Below are 18,878 nucleotides of genomic sequence, written 5' to 3' on the forward strand. Positions count from 1 at the left end.
AGCTGGAAAACATAGCCCTTAGGGGTGGCATCTTGGATAGGGAAATACAAGTCCTGCTGTACCTTGTGTTCTGTAGGACAGCATGCAGTTTGTCATGTGAAGATAAAATGAAAGATTTCTTAGCTAATCATTCCTTGACAACTTTTTGTTATGAGGGGATATGCTGAAGAGAATAAAGTTTACAGCAAAGTTCTAGGTTTTAAGCATGTAAAAAGTTTGAAGTGTATCACCATTTAACTGGTTTAATTTCTTGTTTTAACTTCTGTCGTAAACCCATTGGACTTTCTTGTAAGCCTTACTAAACCTTAGTCCTGTGTTTTAAACTCTTATCAGCTCTATGTAAAGCACTCATGTGGCCACTGTAATTTAGTTTCACTTCTTGAGATTAGAATTAACTAGATGAAAATAAATGAGGATTCTTAATAAACTATTTGATTTCAGTGCAATGCACTACATAATTTACTTATCTAAAAGCTTACAGTAAATTTTAGATTTTTCAAGCATAATGATGTCTGTAGTAGAGACAGGATTTACTTTTAATTTCTTATACTACTAAACAGTTCTTCCACTGTTATTAATGGGGATAAAACATTCTAGGTAGATGTTAGGTAAGTGTTGAAACAGTCCTTTGCATCTCTCTCAGAACTTGAAAGGTTTAAAATCAACTTCTTGTCTTTACCAATTTGATATTATCAGCACATACAATCAGTGCTCTTTTGTTAGATTTCTACTTGACTTAGAGTTACAGTCTGTTGTTAACAGAAGTTGTCTTTGTTTTTTTGCCTTGATGCAAGTAGAAATGTCTGAATTTCTGCAGCAAGTTATCCTTTCCTGGAAGCAACTCCACTGGGCTGGCCCCGCAGATCAGTGCTTTTCTTTGTGTCTTCACAACATTTATGTGCAAATGTTGGTACACACATCTATTCCATGTCTTTGCTGAAGCTGTAATGTGCTAAATAAAAATGGACACAAATAAAGAGATTCCTGTGGGACTGGTATGTTGTCTCAGTATTTCTTAAGAACCTTATACCTCTACAGTGAAAACCTGGCTACTTTAGGAAGGCAGGTCTTTACAGGGTATTCACTTTTTTCCCCCCCTTCCCTGAAGTTCATTACTATGGAACCACTAGAAACCTCTTAAACTCCAAAGGAAGTGTCTCTGCCCCATGCCCATCTGAGGGTGCAGCCAAACAGATTTAGAGCATCAGGCCCCTACAGAAGAGTTTGGAATGCAGAACTCTTCCCAACTGTGACCACCATGAGCATCTTTCTAGGCTTCATAGCCTGGCTTACCTGGGAATCATTAAGATTGAGGATTCTCTAGAAACATAGAGAGGAAAGACTGTAAACTACAGGGATTTTGAAGTTTTTCCTCTCCTATGGGTTTCCTGGTGTTCCATAAATGACCTCAGCAAACAATGCTGAATACTTTTGGCAATGGTGCTACACTTACCTAAACTTCTGTTGCCACTCTTTATAGGACATTTTGTCTGCTTTTTCTGACTCCTTTCCAAACTCAGCAAAAAAGGAAAATAAGTTCAGGAAAACATAACCCCCACCAATGATAATATCAGCTCTAGTGATAAAATAATGAAAACTCTCCAAACCACAGCAAGCCAATGAACAAAGCCTAGAAGTTCTTCTAAGTAGTGGAAGGTGTGACTAGTATTTGTCAGGTCAAACCCTCACTACATTTAATTTGACAAATAAAAGGAAGTTTCTTGAGTTTGCATTCCAGTCTTGCCAACTCTTTCTAAATAATCTGAGAATCAATTAGAATTTTTATTACAAATTCCTTAGTCATCTTCCACCCCCATTTCATATTTCACAAACAATAGTTTCCTTATGCAAAGGAGGAAGAATGGAGTTTTATAAAAGAAAACCACAATTCCTTGTAGATCATGAGAGATTCTCATTTTCTGTAAAGGGCACCTGACAAATATGATGAACATCTTGTCTTCTAGAGAACTACATGCAGTGTGATGGAATGAAACTGTTCTTGAGAAATGACAACCCACAGCTACTAAGGAAATCCTCAGTTGTGCAGCCACGTTGTTACAGTTATATGAAAATTTTGTTTCCTACTGGTACAGAAACCATTAAGAGAGTCTGTAACAAAAAATCTTCAGGTGATCACATGAACTCGTGAACTAGTCAAGTAAAAATGATTAAACTTTGAATTTAGCATACTTTGCAATGCAATGTAATTTACACCTTTGCTGAGGCTATTAAATTCCAAAAAAATTTATATTTTGTATTACTGGATCTTTGCAGGAGAAGAATACCTGAAGACTTCTTAAACATGTCTAAGTTCTGCTACTTGAGAAGCAAACAGACAAAACCCCAAAAAATACACCCCAAAGAACCCCCAAACCTTTGCAGATGAAAGGAGGCACACATGCTGTTTCATAAGAAATAGCACTACAGTTCAGGCTACTCAGTTCCTACCTGGAGTGTCCTCTGCTCTTTCCCAAATCCCAAACTACCAAAGACCTGTCTGTTTCTTTCCATCTCCCTTACACAGCCATTATGGCAAGGAGTACTTTTAAAAAAATATATATAATTAAAAAATTACTTAGGGAGAAAAACCCTCTTTGAAAAGGTTATCCCTTATCCTAAGAGAGAAAATAACCCCACAAAGGCCAGTCTGTAACAGGAAGAAGATAAATAACTGATGTCCAGTGACAGAACATGTGGGATTAATTTGAAGCTTTGCCAGGGGAAGTTCAGACTTGACACTGGGAAGCATTTCTTTACCAGGAGGGTGCTCAGACCTTGGAACAGGCTTCCTAGAGAAAGTGGTCAATGCCCCAAGCCTGTCAGTGTTGAGGCATTGGGACAATACCCTTAATAGTGTGCTTTAACTATTGGTCAGCCATGAAGTGGTCAGGCATTTGGTTTGGATGATCATTTTAGGTCCCTTCCCTTCCTGAAATAGTATATCCCATTCCATTCCATCCCATTCCATTTCACTGCATGTGTAGCTCCAGAGAAGGAATCAAGAGAACCACCATCTCATGCTCTGAAGTAGAGCACATACAAGTATAAGTGCCCCAAAAGGGAGTTCTGGTGACAAGTTTCTCTGAAACACACACAAGGAACAGAATGTACACACAGGCAAATTTTTCTAAGACCAGCTGTTTTTCACAATGCTGTTGAGTTACTTCATGGCTGAAGGCTGACAACTACATATGGTTACACATAATTGTCACTTCCCAAGTTAAAACACGTTTCAAAATAACCTTTTAAAGCTCCCTCTCTTTAATTAATTAAGAATTGAATAATTATGGTTGTGCTTCTGCTATAGCAGCTACATGCTATACTTCTGAAAGAATAAACCACCTATCTCACAAAAGTGCTGAATTCTCATTTTTAGTTATTCTGTTGATTGCCTGTATCATCACACCTCCCCGATGCTCAATGTCAGCTTTACCATCCATTCCTGACACAGAAATTGTTGTAAGGATTGTTGTAAGGATTTTGAGATCGTATTTCAAATTTCTTCAAATTTTTGCTCCGGTACCTAGAAAATTGTATAGGGAAATAACAGACATGTACTTCTAGAGAGCTGGACCGGGACACTATTTCGTTATCCAGATTCCTCTTGTCCTGGATGCTAAGTAAATTCCCACTCATGGATGCATGCCTTCCTTTGTTACTGTTGCCACCTACAGGAAATCTCGGACAGAGTGTCTTTTTAGCAATGATACTGCATAAGTAAAACCTCACAGAAAACTGCAAAAGGCAGATGGAATAAAAGGACATTCATTATCACCCAGTTTCCCACTTGAAAATAAAATAATAATTTAAAAAAATTATTCACAGCATTCAGACTAAACGTTGCAATATTTCTGCATTTTTACAAAAGACTTGTCTCCACTCCCAGTCCCACAATGGTCCATAAAATTTTGCCTGTTCCCAGAAATGAGGCATAATCTGTTAACTGAGGAAGAACTGAGGTGGTCTTGACCTGCTTGTTTTTAATCCTCCAAGGAACCCAGTTTATTAAAATACAGAAATGAAAATCTAGTTTATAAACTTAAACTTTTCCTCTGACAGGAAAAAAGGAGGTGTGTTTGTGCTGCCTTGTTTAGGAACAAATATTGCTCATATAATGTACTTAGCATAAAGCCAGAAATTATAAAAAACTGAACAGTCCCATTTAAAGATGGGAGGATGAGCAGATAGGACTTAGGGAACTCAGTCTTCAATTTCCTAATAGTAGTAGTAATTCAATTTCCTAGCAGGGCTTTAAAAAACATAAAGTCAGCTTTACTCAAAATGCTCACAGAGCTTTCTCTGTTAGTTTGACTAATTCACATTTTATGTATTTGAGCTCAATATTACCCTTTTCATAAGTCTTTCTTGTCTTTCCTTGCAGGATCACTAGACTTTAAAATAGCTTTAGTATTTTGGGTTCTTAGATCAGGGAAGTCTGATAAGCAATGCCACTAAGATTCTTTCTCGCACACACAGATAAGTCAGACCACTTCTGAAGGTATTTTATTTTAGATCACAGTAAATTATATCCCACAAGACTTGACCTCCACATTTTTCAGCTGTCTATAGTCTAAAGTTCTGATTTACAAAAGTTAAGAATAATGTGATTGTAACTTTTCACAGAGCTCTCACTTTATTTAAAGTTTCAGAAAAATTACATCACTCAGCAGAATCCAGGAATAATTTGAGTCTAACAATCTGTGCGCAATTATAGTCTTTTATATCACAAGTGTATCTTCCATTCCTTGTATTTTTCCCCATGTTGCAACTAACTGTAGCACTTCGCTAACTGTAATAAAGTGGATGTGCCTTAATAACCTCTACCCATGTTCAGTTGTTTTCTGCTACAAAAAACCTTTTCATATAGCATCTGTTTCCACATCTCATACCCCATGGCATTTCGTAAGCTCACAGGGATACCATATAACTAACTTCCCATAATTTAGGCCAGACACTACAAAGATAGCTCATATAAACTCTTACATCACCAGAAAAATCCCCCCTGAAGATGTTTGTATATGACCACAGTCAATTACAGCCTTAGAACACAGGACTTCCTCTCCTAAACATTTCTGTTTTAGAGAATCTGCATAACTGCTCACACTGAAAGGCAAGAATTCTCCCTAATAGTAAGAAGAGAGCAGGAGGGATATGTGTGTGCACAAAGACAGTCCTTTACTGCAGAATCCAACATCACTCTGGAATGAATCATGGGGTGACATGGGCAGGGTCCTGTCCTGGCTAAACTGATGCTGTGTTTGAGGGGTAGACTTGAGCATGGACATTATCACAGAGGTTTTGGATGTGAAACAGGCAGCATGATTTTAAATTCAGTGTGAGAATGCTGCTGCAAACACACTGGTGTTCTGCTTGTTTCTGAGCAGTCTTAAACCCAGGACTTTTCAGTGCCTCACGCTCTACCAGTGAGGAGGTGTGGCAAGAAGGCAGGACAGGTGAGCCAAGCTGGCCAAAGGGATATTCCATATCACAGATTAGCATGTCCAGTATATAAACAGGGGGAGATTGGCCAGGAGGGACTGATCACTGCTGGGGGTGGGCTGGGTATCAGTCAGCAGGTGGTGAATAACTGCATTGTGCATCGCTTGTTTTGATTTTTTATCTCTCATTAAAAAAAAAAAATTGTAATGATAATTGTATTTTATTATAATCACTGTCACTTGCATTACTGAATTTTATTTAGTTTAAATTATTACACTGTTCTTACCTACACCCACTATCTTTTTCTTTCTGATTATCCTTCCCTGCATCCCATTGTGGGTGGGGAGCGAGGGAGGGGCTGGATGGTACTTAGTTGCCACGTGGGGTGAAACCATAAAAATTAGGGTGCTCAAAGTCCCCTCCAGCCTTGGCTTGAACACTTCCAGGAATGGGGCATCCACAACTTGTCTGTACAACCTGTATCTCCACTACCCTCATGGCAAAGAATTTCTTCCTAATACAGAATAGCACAGAAGTAAGACAATTGCTTCTCTGTCATAAATAAATGACTTACTAGGGCAAACAGATTTCAAAAGGTGCATATTTCTTTTGGAATAAAATAATTGTCCCACCCAACCTTCTTCTATGTTCTTCCACTTTTAACATGGGTGCTAATGTCAGATGTACAGGTAATGTGTGAAAAGAAATTTATTGTTACACAGATGCAAGGCAGTTACATGCATTCCAGTTCCAAGAAAAGCAGGCAGCTCTACTCAGCTTCACCTCTTCATTTCTTGCTTGTATCTTCACTTTAAAGTCACTGCATGGTGTCCATCTGTACTTGCTCTAAGTACAACTGCGTGATGCAACACCGACTCCAGACGTCAATTTATTTCTTTTTCTTCCCTTTACCTTTCTTGCCTCCCTCTCCTTGCTGAATGCTTTGATCACTACCTCCCATCTTCTGTGTTCTTGTTTTGAGTTTGGGAATGGTTTCTGCAGCATACAGCATCACTGATTTACCTAAAATACAGGGAGAGATCAATGCAGGCCTTCTATGTTAAGAACGGATGTAAAGCCTGGGAGAGCTGTTTCCGTCCCCTGGTACAGCAAGCAGCTTGTGAAAAATTCTTGGGGGAAAGAAAAAAAATGCAGGACTGATAAATGTCACAGTAGTCTGGAAAAGCCACATAACCTGACAATCTCCCAAGTGTCTACATGCTTCCTGCAACTCTTTCCTTCCACCTCCTACTGGTCCAGAACACTGGGGACAGAATGATCAGGCAAAAGCTACATGCATTTTTACAAAGGCACCGCTGCCCTCCAGCAGGACTCTTGATTTTAAATCATCTCCCTTTGTCAGCACTCTTACGCTACTGTACACCCAGCACTTTTCTTGGTCTTTCCTTAAGATACATACTGTTTCTCTTTTACATAGGGATTCATCCTCAGAAAAAATGCAAAAGATGAAATTGTCATTTAAGATAATAATTTGTATTAATTAGTTAAGGGCAGTTGCCTCATTGTTAGTTTGTGAAAATGGTCAGTGGAAAATTCAGTTTAACTCAGTATTGTGTTTTATCAATTTAGCATCCACACTGATGCCCAGATGATGTATGAATCCTAAGAAAATGGTGGAATTTAGCCATTTAAGAACTAAACTGTTTTAAATGTCAACAAAGCAGTAAGCCAAAACTGAACAGATGCTTTGTTCAACGCAGCAATCACACAATGCTCCCCACAAGCCCCTCCAATGACACTGCTGCAGAAGCAGCAGAATCAAAGGCAACAACATTTTACAAACTTTACTCAATGTTCACAACTTAATTTTGTTGATTTATACAAGCAATGAGACTTAACTGTAAACTGTAGGATTTATAATAATTGAAACTAATTAAGCAGGCTGTTAACATAAAATAAACCAAGTCTGTCTGGTTTATTAACAGGTGAGGTACCTAAACCCAGGCATTCTACTCACGTGTTGGAAACTGAGGTAAACATGGGTTGCCATCATCTTGTTTGAGCTGGATTCGTACTCTACCTCTGTACTGCACATCTCTGTTCCACTCTCTGGGATACATCTTGTTTTTCTGTCAAAAAGGAGACATGACAAAAGGAGAAATGTATTATAACCTGCATTGGAAGACACAATGGTTTCAGAGTCACTACTGAAAACAACTCCTGGTACTGAGCAATTTGGTGAGTAAACTGTTACAGGGACCATTTTATGTCCCCAGTGGTCTGGACCACCGGTTTTTGTTTTTCTCCACTGCTACAAACCCTTCTGGACACCTAGGGATAGCAAGTGATAGGTCACAATCACTGCTTTTGGCTAATTATAGCCTTCATTCTTGATGAAACATCACAGATTTCTCAGTATGCAGATGGTATGCACTGTCCAGATACTTCTTAAAAACAAAGTGATTTTGTACCAAGCTTTTGGGTACTTCTTGATGAGGACCTATATTCTTCTTAGAAAAAATAACACTGTTCTAAATTAATAATTACTTCAGGAAATGACAGTGTGAAGTTACCTCTCTAGACATCCAGACTCATTCCCTAAGGAAAAAGTAACCAATAAACTATTTAAAGAGCAAGTACATACTGCAATAAAAAGCTAACATTGTCTGGCAGAAACATAACTCCAAAGGACTATGAAGATTCCAATTATCAGAATCATATTCCTATACAAGACTCATTGCAAAGGTCATTACCTTCCATTAAAAACATTCATTTTTAAAAGCTTAATTTGCAGAGTTGCAGCTTGTAAAACCAGCTTATATTCAGATACACTTTTAAGCATCCAGGGAAGTCTTCTAAGAAGGTTCTAAAACAGAAGTGACTTTTTATAAGCTTTAAAAGTCACATTGTCTGAGAGATCTGAGATATTCCTGACTTGCATCAGATTTCCAACATTTATGTAATGATTATGGTCAGTTATTATATAAAGCAAGCAAAGCTAGTAACAAAACTTCTGAACCACACCTTATAAAAATGATATGATGAGAGAAGAGAGATGCATAACAAATTTGGGCGTTTTTTGTACATGGGGACTTTTTTTTTATTACCTCTAGTAATACATTGAATCCTACTGCTGCACATACATCTTGGATTTCTGTAGATGTGGGATTTTCAACAGCCTGTTGAAACAATGTGTTACAATTAATTAGTTTGCAACTATGACCTGCCAATAAAAAAACAGACCAGTTTCCCACCCTATACTCAGTAATTAGGAAAAAGCTTATGCAGAAAGAGGAGGTACAAATTTAGTGTAGAAGTCATTTGTCAGTAATGCTGTGCTTTAGAAAACATTAAAATAAAAAAATTAAAAAAAAGAAGAGCTAAGACATCAGGAAACAGATGAGATAGAATTCACTAGGACAGGTGAGCAAGTTAAAGAATTGCTTAGAAAAAGTAATGGAAATTAACAATTATTATATGCACAGAGATACCAAAAGCTTTTAGCAAGGACTAAAGGAGGAAAAAAGCACAAAATTTCTATCCACATGACAGCAGATTCCTCCCATAAGTAGATCTTTGATACACAATTTGCATACTCAAGAAAGATTTTATTTTTTAAAAAAAACCAAACCCTAAGCAGTAAGTAAAGCCCTTTATATTCCCAGAACTGCTTGATAAAATTATTACAAATGAGTGAGATGACAAAAAACTGTTTCTGGACAGGTCCAAAGCAGCAATACCTACCATGGCTGTGTGTCACATGCACAGGGCACAGCATATAGGCTCATATAGTCAGTCACTAGAACCCAGTCATTACCTGGTTACTCTTTTCTGCATAGCTTTCAAATTCTGCAAACTGTACGCAGCTGAGTGTATTCAGCTCCTCATTACTTCACCTGCTTGCTCAAGGTGCTGCTCCCTTGAAAGCAAACACTTCAGCTCAGGGCTTTCCTACATTAATTCACATGCTGGCACTAGGTTACCTTCAAATACACTGTTATTCCCACACCATGGGGGAATAGAAAGATCAGAGATGTATTTTCCAGCACTTTACACACTGCCACCCTAACAACACTGCAAAACAAAATGTCCTATTTCCCTGCCACCCTGAAATTACCTTGTCTATAGGTATCCTTCTTCCTTCTGCTATTGTCTTCTTGTTGTTCAAATAAGCTGGATAAATGCAGATGAATCTAAAAAGAGAAAACAGTGAGTTTAAGCATGCTAGATCAACTCTTTAATGCTTATGCAGTATTTTCCTAGTAAAACAGAAAATAAATGTCATGGCTACAACACAGAAGTTCCCACAGCGGCTTAGAACAACCATTTGCTTTCCTTAGAATGCTTAGTAAGATGCTGCAAAATCCCACTTTGAGTTATCATAGACACTGCATGACTCCATTTTTTGGGGCACTATGTGTACAAGGGATGGCACTACCAATTCTGAGGGAAAAAAAAAAAAAAAAAACAACCCAAACAAAAAAAAACCAAACCAAAACCACGAGGCTGAAATAGAACCTTTTGACTTATTTCTTACAACCCTGAAACATGGAACACATGTATTTCCCTGAAAAGAATTAATATTAAAAAAAGTTTTACTACACTACAGATCACCCCAGATTTAAGGTACATTTATAAAAGCTACTGAAACACTGCAATCTTAGAAACTTGCTTAAGATTTTTCAATAGATTTACACCTGTCAAGCACATACACAAGATCAGCATGACAGAACCTCAATTATACTAATTAGACAATTAAAAAAACCAACTAGCTGAGACCAAGGGCATGTGGAAGAAGACCCGAACTGATTTTAATGAGGATCTATGAGAGCATAAGAAAATAGGTAACATGAGTAAAGCATATGGTGCAGACAGATTCCAATTAGCTGAATGACAAGAGAGTGACAAAGATCACGTTCCTGGCTCTAAAAACCATCCCAAATCACCTCAACTCCTACTGTTTTCTCCTTCTCTGGTCCAGTAGTGTTCTCCACCCTTTGCTACTGCTATCTTTTTAAGCCGACTAGCTCTGTGTTCTGCCTGGGAATTCCAGTCCCCTTACTGACTTCCCAACCACACAAGTGTCACCACCACCCCTTGTCCCACAGGGATTTAATTTCAACCACCAGCATCCCTCGCTCCACAGGAATTTAAACCACCACCCCTTGCTCCGCTCGCGTTTTATTTCTCGTGAGCCCTGAATGACACGTACACAAACGAACCCGGAAAGACCCGACCCCAAACAAGCCGTTCTCACGGTACCTCTCCTTGTCCGCCGGGGACGCGGCGCTGGAAGCGGCGGCGGCGGCCGCCATGACAGCAGTACCTCCCCCGCCCCCACCGCGCCACGGCGGCGGAGAGGGCCCGCCCCCAACGGCCCGATGCGAGATCTTATTGGTCAGTGCGGTTAGCTGTCAAAAGCCGCAGCCTGTGAGAAGGCGACACGTCGGCGCCGCGTTAGCGCGAGTGGCTTCCGCCAGGCTGAGGGAGTGGTGGGGGGGGATGGCGGCGGGAAGGGCTGGGGCTCTGGGGTTGTGTGGAAACGCCGTGACACACACCCGTGAACAATGGGCTTCAGGCGCCGATGAAACACCGGCCCGGAGGGTGGCGATGGGCGACGCAAAGTGTATTCGGAGGGCGCCAAGCTGCCGTGTGGTGCCCTTCACTCACAGAGCTCTAGCGGTGTTACCATGAAAGAACGATCTATCTGAGAAATGCCGGGAAATGTTTACTTGGCATTACCACAGCTTCTTGTGCAATTGCATGAGAAAAACAGGCTAAAGTTTAAGGGAAGAGCTACGGGGTCAGTACTGGGTCCAGTCCTGTGTCACACCTTCATTAAGGCTGTGGATGAGGGGCAGGTGCACCCTTAGCGATGGTGACACAGCAGTGGTGCACCCTGGCTGGTGGCAGCGAGCTCTGAGGGGGGCTGATATACCACAGGGTCGTGGTGCTGTCCAGAGGGACCCGGACAGGCTGGAGAAAGGGGCTGACAGGAACCTCAAGCAGTTCAGCACGGGAAGAACCAATTCCTGCAGCTGGGAACAGCCCCAGGCACCAGCACGGGAGGGTGGGGAATGCCCCGCTGGAAAGCAGTTTGGCAGGAAAGGCCCTGGGGCTCTTGCTGTGACACGCGGAGCCAGACTCTAAAACTCAAAGACAGAGTGAGTTTTAAAGTAGGTATGTTTATTCGGCCGGACGCATGTGGGACATTTCCCCAAATACATGCGTGTCCCTTGCTTACACACGTGTTCTTTTATCCCTGGAGTGTTACATATGCATTAAGTTTCCTCATGGGTCATTTCCTGGCTCCCCTCCCTCTTTGCTCTGTATGCTAATCAGCTTGTCGGTCCTCTGCGCCTGCGCAGCTGTCTCTGGTGGTCGTCCCAGGCTTCGGGGGTCGTAAAAGGGATGAAGTAAGAATGGTCTTCTTCAGGCTGACTTTTCGACCCCACTGCTTTGCACATGCCCATTGATTCTTTGGCCACGGTCCAAGCCAGGGGCCAGGATCCATCTGTTTCCAGAACATAAGGAGCCCCATTTTTCAGTTGTCTTTACACCCTGTATCCTGTTTTCCATATACATTCTTCCTCCTTATCAGGTCTCTCCTTGCTGCTCTGCACGTAGTCTCTTCCTTTCCCATAGGCCAGGATACGGTATATTCTCACGTAACCTAAGGATGTGGCCCTAAGCAATATCCATTATTTTATATGCCTATTACTATTCAATACCTTCTAATTTCTATGATTAATATCTTCTAGTTCTAACCCCATGTTTCAGCTGGACCCCGATCTGAACATAAACCAGCGACGTGTGCCTGTGACAGGCCATTGGTGTCTGGGCTGCACCACAAGACGTGTTGCCAGTAGGGCAGGGGAGGTGATCCTGCCCCTTAGCACTGGGGAGGCCACACCAGGAGTGCCAGGCCCAGCACGGGGCTCCCCAGGACAAGACAGACACGGACACCGTGGAGAGAGTCCAGTGAATGGTCACTAAGGCCATAGAGGGACTGGAGCAGCTCATCCTGGAGAAGAAAAGGCTCAGGGGATCTCACCAATGTACACAAACTCCTGCAGGAAGGCTGCAAGGAAAACAGATCCAGGCTCTTTCCAGGGGTGCCCAGGGACAGCACCAGAGGGGATGGGCACACACAGAAACACAGGAGGTTCCCTCAGAACATCAGGAAACTCATTTTCCCTGTGAGGATGACTGAGCACTGGCACAGGTTGCCCAGAGAGGTGGCAGTGTCTCCATCCTTGGAGATACTGAAAAGCTGTATGGGAGCGATCCTGCACTACCAGCTCTTGGTGGCCCTGCTGGAGCAGTGGTTGCACCAGATGACACCCAGAGATCCCTGCCAGCCTCAACCATTCAGTCACACTGTGAATTTCACACGTCATATTTTGTGTACTTTTACACTCTTCATACAGCAGCAATGTACCAGGACATAGAACTGATGGTATCTATTCAGTATTTATCTGTGGTGGTGTCTTTTTAAATTTTTCTGCTCCATCAACATATCCAGCTGGCAACAATGCTAAGACCCAATCCAACACAGTGGTTTCCCCAGGGGAGAACTGCAAGTACCGTTCATGAAACTTGGAAGGGTTAGAGTTACGGAGAAGCTTCAGAAAGAATCAGGGTGGCACAGATTAAAAAGTTATTGTCTATTTAGGCTTTTGAAAGATGAGGAGTTTTGTTGTCTTATGTCTTTGCTCTCATTCTGTCAGAATGAATGCACTGTACAGAGTACTGCAGAAAACATGGAACAGCACAACTGTGTGCCATCAGCAGGAGCAAGCAGCTTTTGGAAGTATGACTGCAGCTCTCTGGGACAACCAGCTCAGCAACTTGGCAGCACCTCGCAAACATGACTCAACAAGGTCCTCAGCTGAAAAACAAGGTTATGTAAATGAGGTGTGCCAGTTATGAAGAAATTGTTAGATGCAGTACTTGTCCAGTGCTAAAGACAGGTTTTTTGAGGGTTATCTCCAGATTATCATCAAACTGACTGATACAGAGGCAAGTGTAGCTTTCTAAGAGGTAATCCATTTACAAATAATTACTTAGATATTTTGTTGCTTAGCAACAAAAGGTTCTCATCTTGTTAGCAGTAGCTTGATAATGGATCTCCTGTGGTTATTCTTTCTTTGCACAGTGTTTTTGTTTTAAATCTCCATTACTTGCACACACTTGTCTTTCTATTGAATGACTTTTTATTGAGATCCCTACCACCTAAATAGTGTCAAGAACTGCCATTACCTTGGGAGTTGTCCTGTTGTCGAGGTTGTCACTGCTTAAATCTATGCATCAGCCAACATGGGCAGAAGTTTCTTCTGTCAACTGCTGTCACCTGCTTTTAGCAAGACAGATGTGGGCTGTCAGGAAGGAGAGGGGTGTTAAGTGCATAGTGTGTGCACAGGGTGAATGTGGACAAACCATGTACACTATAGTCATTGTCTCTGTGCAGACATGATGTGTGCAGGACACATTCATGATCTGACCATTGCATGAAACGTGGTCATCCTACACCTTTTTACTGCCATTTGGTTTGAACAATACGCATTGCCCTTTTCTTCTGGGACACAGAGGTCTGAACCTACCAAAAGGATATAAACATAAATCTCTCTCTGCAGGACAGTGGTCTAGCAGGGTTTGAATTGAAGAACAATCAAATCTAATCTTTTGGGAAGTAATGCTAAGAAATATTTATTTGGCATTGCCACAGCATCATCTTTTAAAAATTGAAATACAGGCTAAAACTTAATGAAAAAATACTAAAATTGACTCCATACTATTCCCTTAGGTTTCTATAGTAGTTTTAGTGCCTCAGTTAGATAGTAAAGCAATTTCTGGTGCATCTCCTTGAGAAGAAGTGCTCTGATACTATGTTAAAGTCAGTGAACACAGCTGCAGTTTGTGAGTACTATCATTGCATATTAAGATTGCCCTCAATCAGTCCAGCTAATACAGGGCACTGAGAAAGGTTTTGTGTATTTTTATGTTGTTTTATTTGACAGTTGCATGTTATTTTTTTTTTCTTCCAATTCACGTAGCTTTTAAATACCAACATATTAATGGCTTATCTTGGAAAACAATATTTAAATTTAGTGTTGCAAAAGATACATAGCGTGTGACAGCATTTGTGAAATAGGGTACTGTTGTATTGTGTTCTTATATCTTTGTAACAGTTCTATAATGGTTTGCCCCTTCACCCCCCATTTTCTCCCAATGGTTCCACCCTGAGCTCTCCCACCCCTCCTCCAATGCCACCCCTCCCTGGTGCCTTGTCCATCACACAGCTCCTGTTCCCACCCTCCCATATTTTTTCTACCTTGAGCATCGAGTGAGTGGATGAAGGCCAGGGGTCCCTCCTTTAACCTTCCCCCATTGGCTTGTGTTTCTGTCTGTCCTTCTGCCTTCCACTCCCCTGAATTCCCCCATTGGGCAGTGGGCGTCCTTCCCCCTTGTCTCCGCCCTGGTACTTAAGGTGATTACAAAAGCCATGTGACTCACTTTAGGCTGCTGGGAGACGGAATTCACAGCTCCTCAGAGCTTAAAATAAACCTGAGATTTTTTTCCCCGGCTGTGAGTCTTATCCTTCCTTACCTTCTCAGACACCGCCTCTCTTCCATACAAGGCAGACAGCGCAGCGCTCTGTCTTAGCCGCTCCCCGAATCTGCCACGAGACACAGGGGAGTGTCCTCACTGCTGACCGTGCCTCTGCCGGGCAGGCGAAGCCAGGAGCCTTCAGAGAGAGCACAGCGGCAGGGTACGAAGCCAAAATTATTTTCCACATCTTTTTTAGATGGAAAAATAATTTTAAAATTGTCAGAAATGGAGTTTGTGGAATTACAGAGTAGATCACATGGCAAACAACTGACCACACAGGAGAAGCACTTTTTTTTTTTTTTTTTCCTGCAGAGCTTGTTATTACGTACCAATCTCCTTTACAGGTGCTAGAATTCACAATATCTTGGAACCAGGATGCTTAAAATGAAGCAGTGAGTAGAGACATGTCATTTAATCCCCATCATCACTGTAGAATGACTTCACTGAGTATTTGGCCTCCAATCACTTTGCATTTTTTCTAGTGAACAAATAAATTTCAAAATTGAATTCTGGCTATTTCCAGCCTGAGGAATTCAGAGACAGAAGCAGGTCACAAAGCATTCCAGCTCAGGCATGCTGTAGATGCATGCATTTCCCAAGTATCTGCTAGCCCTCGACTCAGACATGGAATGGAGCACTCAACAACTGACAGGTTTTAAACAATTTAAAAGAGTATGAAGAGAAGGTACAGTTCCTGGTGAGGATAGGACTTGTGTACATCTGCAGCAAAACATCAAGACCACAGATAATGCCTTTGGAGAGTAGTAGCAGGGATACTGGTCTTGGAAAGCTGTGTAGAACTTGCTGAGGTTATTCCAGTGTCTGTGGCCACTGAGTGCTAGGGAAGGGGCAGGGAATGAAAATTACACTATAAAACCCTAAGGCTGAGAATTCTGTCTCTGTATACACGGTCACCAGCAAGTCAGGTGTCCTGACTGAGACTCTATTTTTACTATTAATGGTGTTTGGAGAAGAAAAATAACAAAAAAAAGAGCCCTCTACAAATATGAAATAGCAATTCAAAGTGGTTGTGATAGATTGCTGCAATTCACCTGGGGTAAATGCAAATGCCCTAACGGGAAGTGGGAACCCAAGAAAATGGAGATGATCTGAGGTGACAGTTTGTATGTAACACAGTGTTTTACTGGAAGTGTCATATACACCTTCTTATTCAGACCTTGTATCCATTTTCAGTTTCTCCTTATTTGAGGCTACACTCCATAGTCTAAACATGCTAAAAATACCTATATAGTAATAGGACTAGTGAAGTTATTCAGGAGAGGGCAGATTTTTACCTGGATTGGTGGAACAGCTCTGTAGTGGACTGCAGATATAACACAGAATAGGGATGTAGAGGGAAATCTTGATTTGTTCAATGGTCACTGAAGGGAAGGGGGCAACATGGGAAGGATTTGCTTCACAGTTTTTGGAAATGAGAATTTCAGAAGGATATTTTTAAGTAAACTATAAGGACTGGGAAAAAAACCACGAAACTTTCATTGTGAAAAATGCTTCATGAATTATGACTCAAGTTGGAAGTAACAGGCAGGTCTGTACAACAGTGAATTTTCAACAGCACAGAGAGAAAATGATGCTGTCTTTAATTTAGTTTCATTTTGCTGGTATTTACTTACCATGAGACTTCAATACGCAGAATTAACCACTAATTGCACTTTTACAAGACTGTATGCTCTGTTTTCCCAAAGCAAGGAGTGTTCCTACCCTTGACAGAGTTTCCACCCAGAACTGGATGATTTCTAAGGTCCCTCTCTACTCAAGCCATTCTGTGATTCTGTGATTTTAAATCCATAGACTACCTTTCAGTTTTAACGATTCAGAATCCTGTCTGCTACATAAGTGTTATCAGAAGAGGCACTATCTCATGCCCATACAGAGAACACCAACACAGCATTCTTTATGAATCAGCAGAAGCACCACTTCTGTTCATCTCAACGGCAGAGGACTATAAATGTCAATTGCTTATTTAAGGAGTGTGGGATGTTCTAAAGCCACTCGAGGCTTAAATGTTTCAATCTGTGTAAGAGCTGGACCAGCAAGAGCAGCTGACAAGTGGCCTTGAAACAACCAGCCTGACTTGTACAGTGTTTGGAGCTACAAGTCTTTTCGATTATGTCACCTAGACTCAAGCCTTGACTTGCAAAAATTAATGTAGGAAGTACAGCACACAATATATACAGTGTTTCACTGAGATCCTGAGGAGAATGCTTGGCACCACATTGCCAAGATTTATCCAAATCCCTATTAGCTGGCCACAATGGAACTGGCAAAGTGGAAACCCATAGATTTCTACCCATCTCTCATTCCTTCTGATTGCAGACTGTATCTCTTAAGTACAGAGCTCAGTTTACACCCATTCTTTGTCCTTCTGTTTTAGCTTTGTAAAGCAGCTGACAGCTGTGTAAATTCACAACTGTGTACAGCCAGCTTCCAAGATCAAAAGGAACCATCAGTCATCTATGTGTGATACAGTAATACAGTATTTGTTTTGAATTCATAGCTTTCACTTCAGCTAAATTTTCACTTACAACAAGTCCAAATGGTTTATGTTCTGGTTTTGGCTGGGATAGGTAATTTTCTTTCTAGTAAGTAGTATAGTACTGTGTTTTGAATTTAGTATGAGAATGTTGAAAATGCACTGATGTTTTTGTTGCTAAAGTAAGTTTCTCATGCCCTGCCAGGAAGAGAGCTGAGAGGCACAAGAAGTTGAGGGAGGACACAAACCAGCTAAAGGGATATTTCCAGACCTTATGTGATCATGCTGAGGATACCTGTGGAGAAAGTGGGCTGGAGGCTCATGCTCAGGGATTGCCTAGGAATCAGTTAGCAAGTGGTAAGCAACTGTATTGTGACTCGCTTTGTGTATTCTCTGTTATTTATTATTATTTTCTTCCTTTTCTGTTTATTCAACTGTCTTTATCTGAATCTACAGTTTTCTCATTTTTACTCTTCTGACTGTCTCCCCCATCCCGCCAGAGGGGAGAGAGTGGCTGGGTAGTGCTTGATTGGCACCTGTGGTTAAACAATGCCACTTAAAACACTTAGAAGTGTCAAATAATCCATCACAGCTGTTCAGCTGCTCAGTGTAGCAGGAAAAAAAGGATGCCAACTCCTTTTCATCACTCAATGGAAGAGCAAAATACTACTACAAAAATAATAAAAATAGTGAGTTTCTTATAACACATATAATGGCTTAACTTTTACATCTATTTGTGTGTTCTTCCACACTTACTTTCAGTGTGAATGTATGCCATCTCAGACCTTAACAATAGTCAGGTAATGTAAGATGCACAAGCCCTTCCTTGCTACCAGTGTGCTTTTTGTACAGAGGACTGTTAGAGAAAAAAGAGCAGAATTAGGTTTAGCCTACCTTAATTTGTATTTAATATAATAATCACTCCAAGTCTCCTTGTTTTTGTGATCCTTACTGATTTTGAATTGCAGGTGATAATTATAATGCTTTAAAAACTTATTATTTTAAATAAAACATTTAAATTCTTAGCAAGGCAATTTTCTTTTCTGCATATAAACCAAGACTTAAGTGCATTTTTTCTAGAACAACTTGAAAATTAGAACTCAATATGAAAAAGTGCTACAACTATTAGAAAACAAGGGATCTTAGTAATCAGCAACAATGCCCTTTTTTTAGTTTAAATACTTTTGTCAAAGTCTAAAGTGAATAGAGGAGTGTAAAATACGTATGTAAATATAAATATATATGTTTATGTGTGTTGGGAATTAATCAACTTGGGTCCGCTAATAGTTTAATCAGGGACTAAAGAATTCATTCATTACAGGAAAGAAAGACTTTAGTAATTAATAGTCTCTGCTATGCTTATGAGTAATAA

The 18,878-nt window shown here is 40.8% G+C and overlaps 1 protein-coding gene and 1 long non-coding RNA gene across 2 annotated transcripts; both read right to left on the minus strand.

The window, feature by feature from the left end:
• Positions 1 to 6,132: 6,132 nt before the first annotated feature.
• SRP19 (signal recognition particle 19) lies at positions 6,133 to 10,750 on the minus strand. The gene is made up of 5 exons (XM_068175714.1): positions 10,663 to 10,750; positions 9,518 to 9,593; positions 8,508 to 8,579; positions 7,418 to 7,529; positions 6,133 to 6,462 (listed from the first exon to the last, which is right to left on the minus strand). Exons 1-5 carry the CDS (start codon positions 10,713 to 10,715, stop codon positions 6,329 to 6,331), a joined length of 447 nt encoding a protein of 148 aa, XP_068031815.1. The 5' UTR covers positions 10,716 to 10,750; the 3' UTR covers positions 6,133 to 6,328.
• Positions 10,751 to 13,092: 2,342 nt separating this feature from the next.
• On the minus strand, positions 13,093 to 14,548 carry LOC137464581 (uncharacterized). Its single transcript, XR_010994289.1, has 2 exons — positions 13,663 to 14,548; positions 13,093 to 13,291 (listed from the first exon to the last, which is right to left on the minus strand). It is a non-coding gene; the product is annotated as an uncharacterized lncRNA (long non-coding RNA).
• Positions 14,549 to 18,878: the final 4,330 nt, after the last annotated feature.

The sequence above is a fragment of the Anomalospiza imberbis genome, chromosome Z, assembly GCF_031753505.1.
Source record: "Anomalospiza imberbis isolate Cuckoo-Finch-1a 21T00152 chromosome Z, ASM3175350v1, whole genome shotgun sequence".
Classification (NCBI taxonomy): domain Eukaryota; kingdom Metazoa; phylum Chordata; class Aves; order Passeriformes; family Viduidae; genus Anomalospiza; species Anomalospiza imberbis.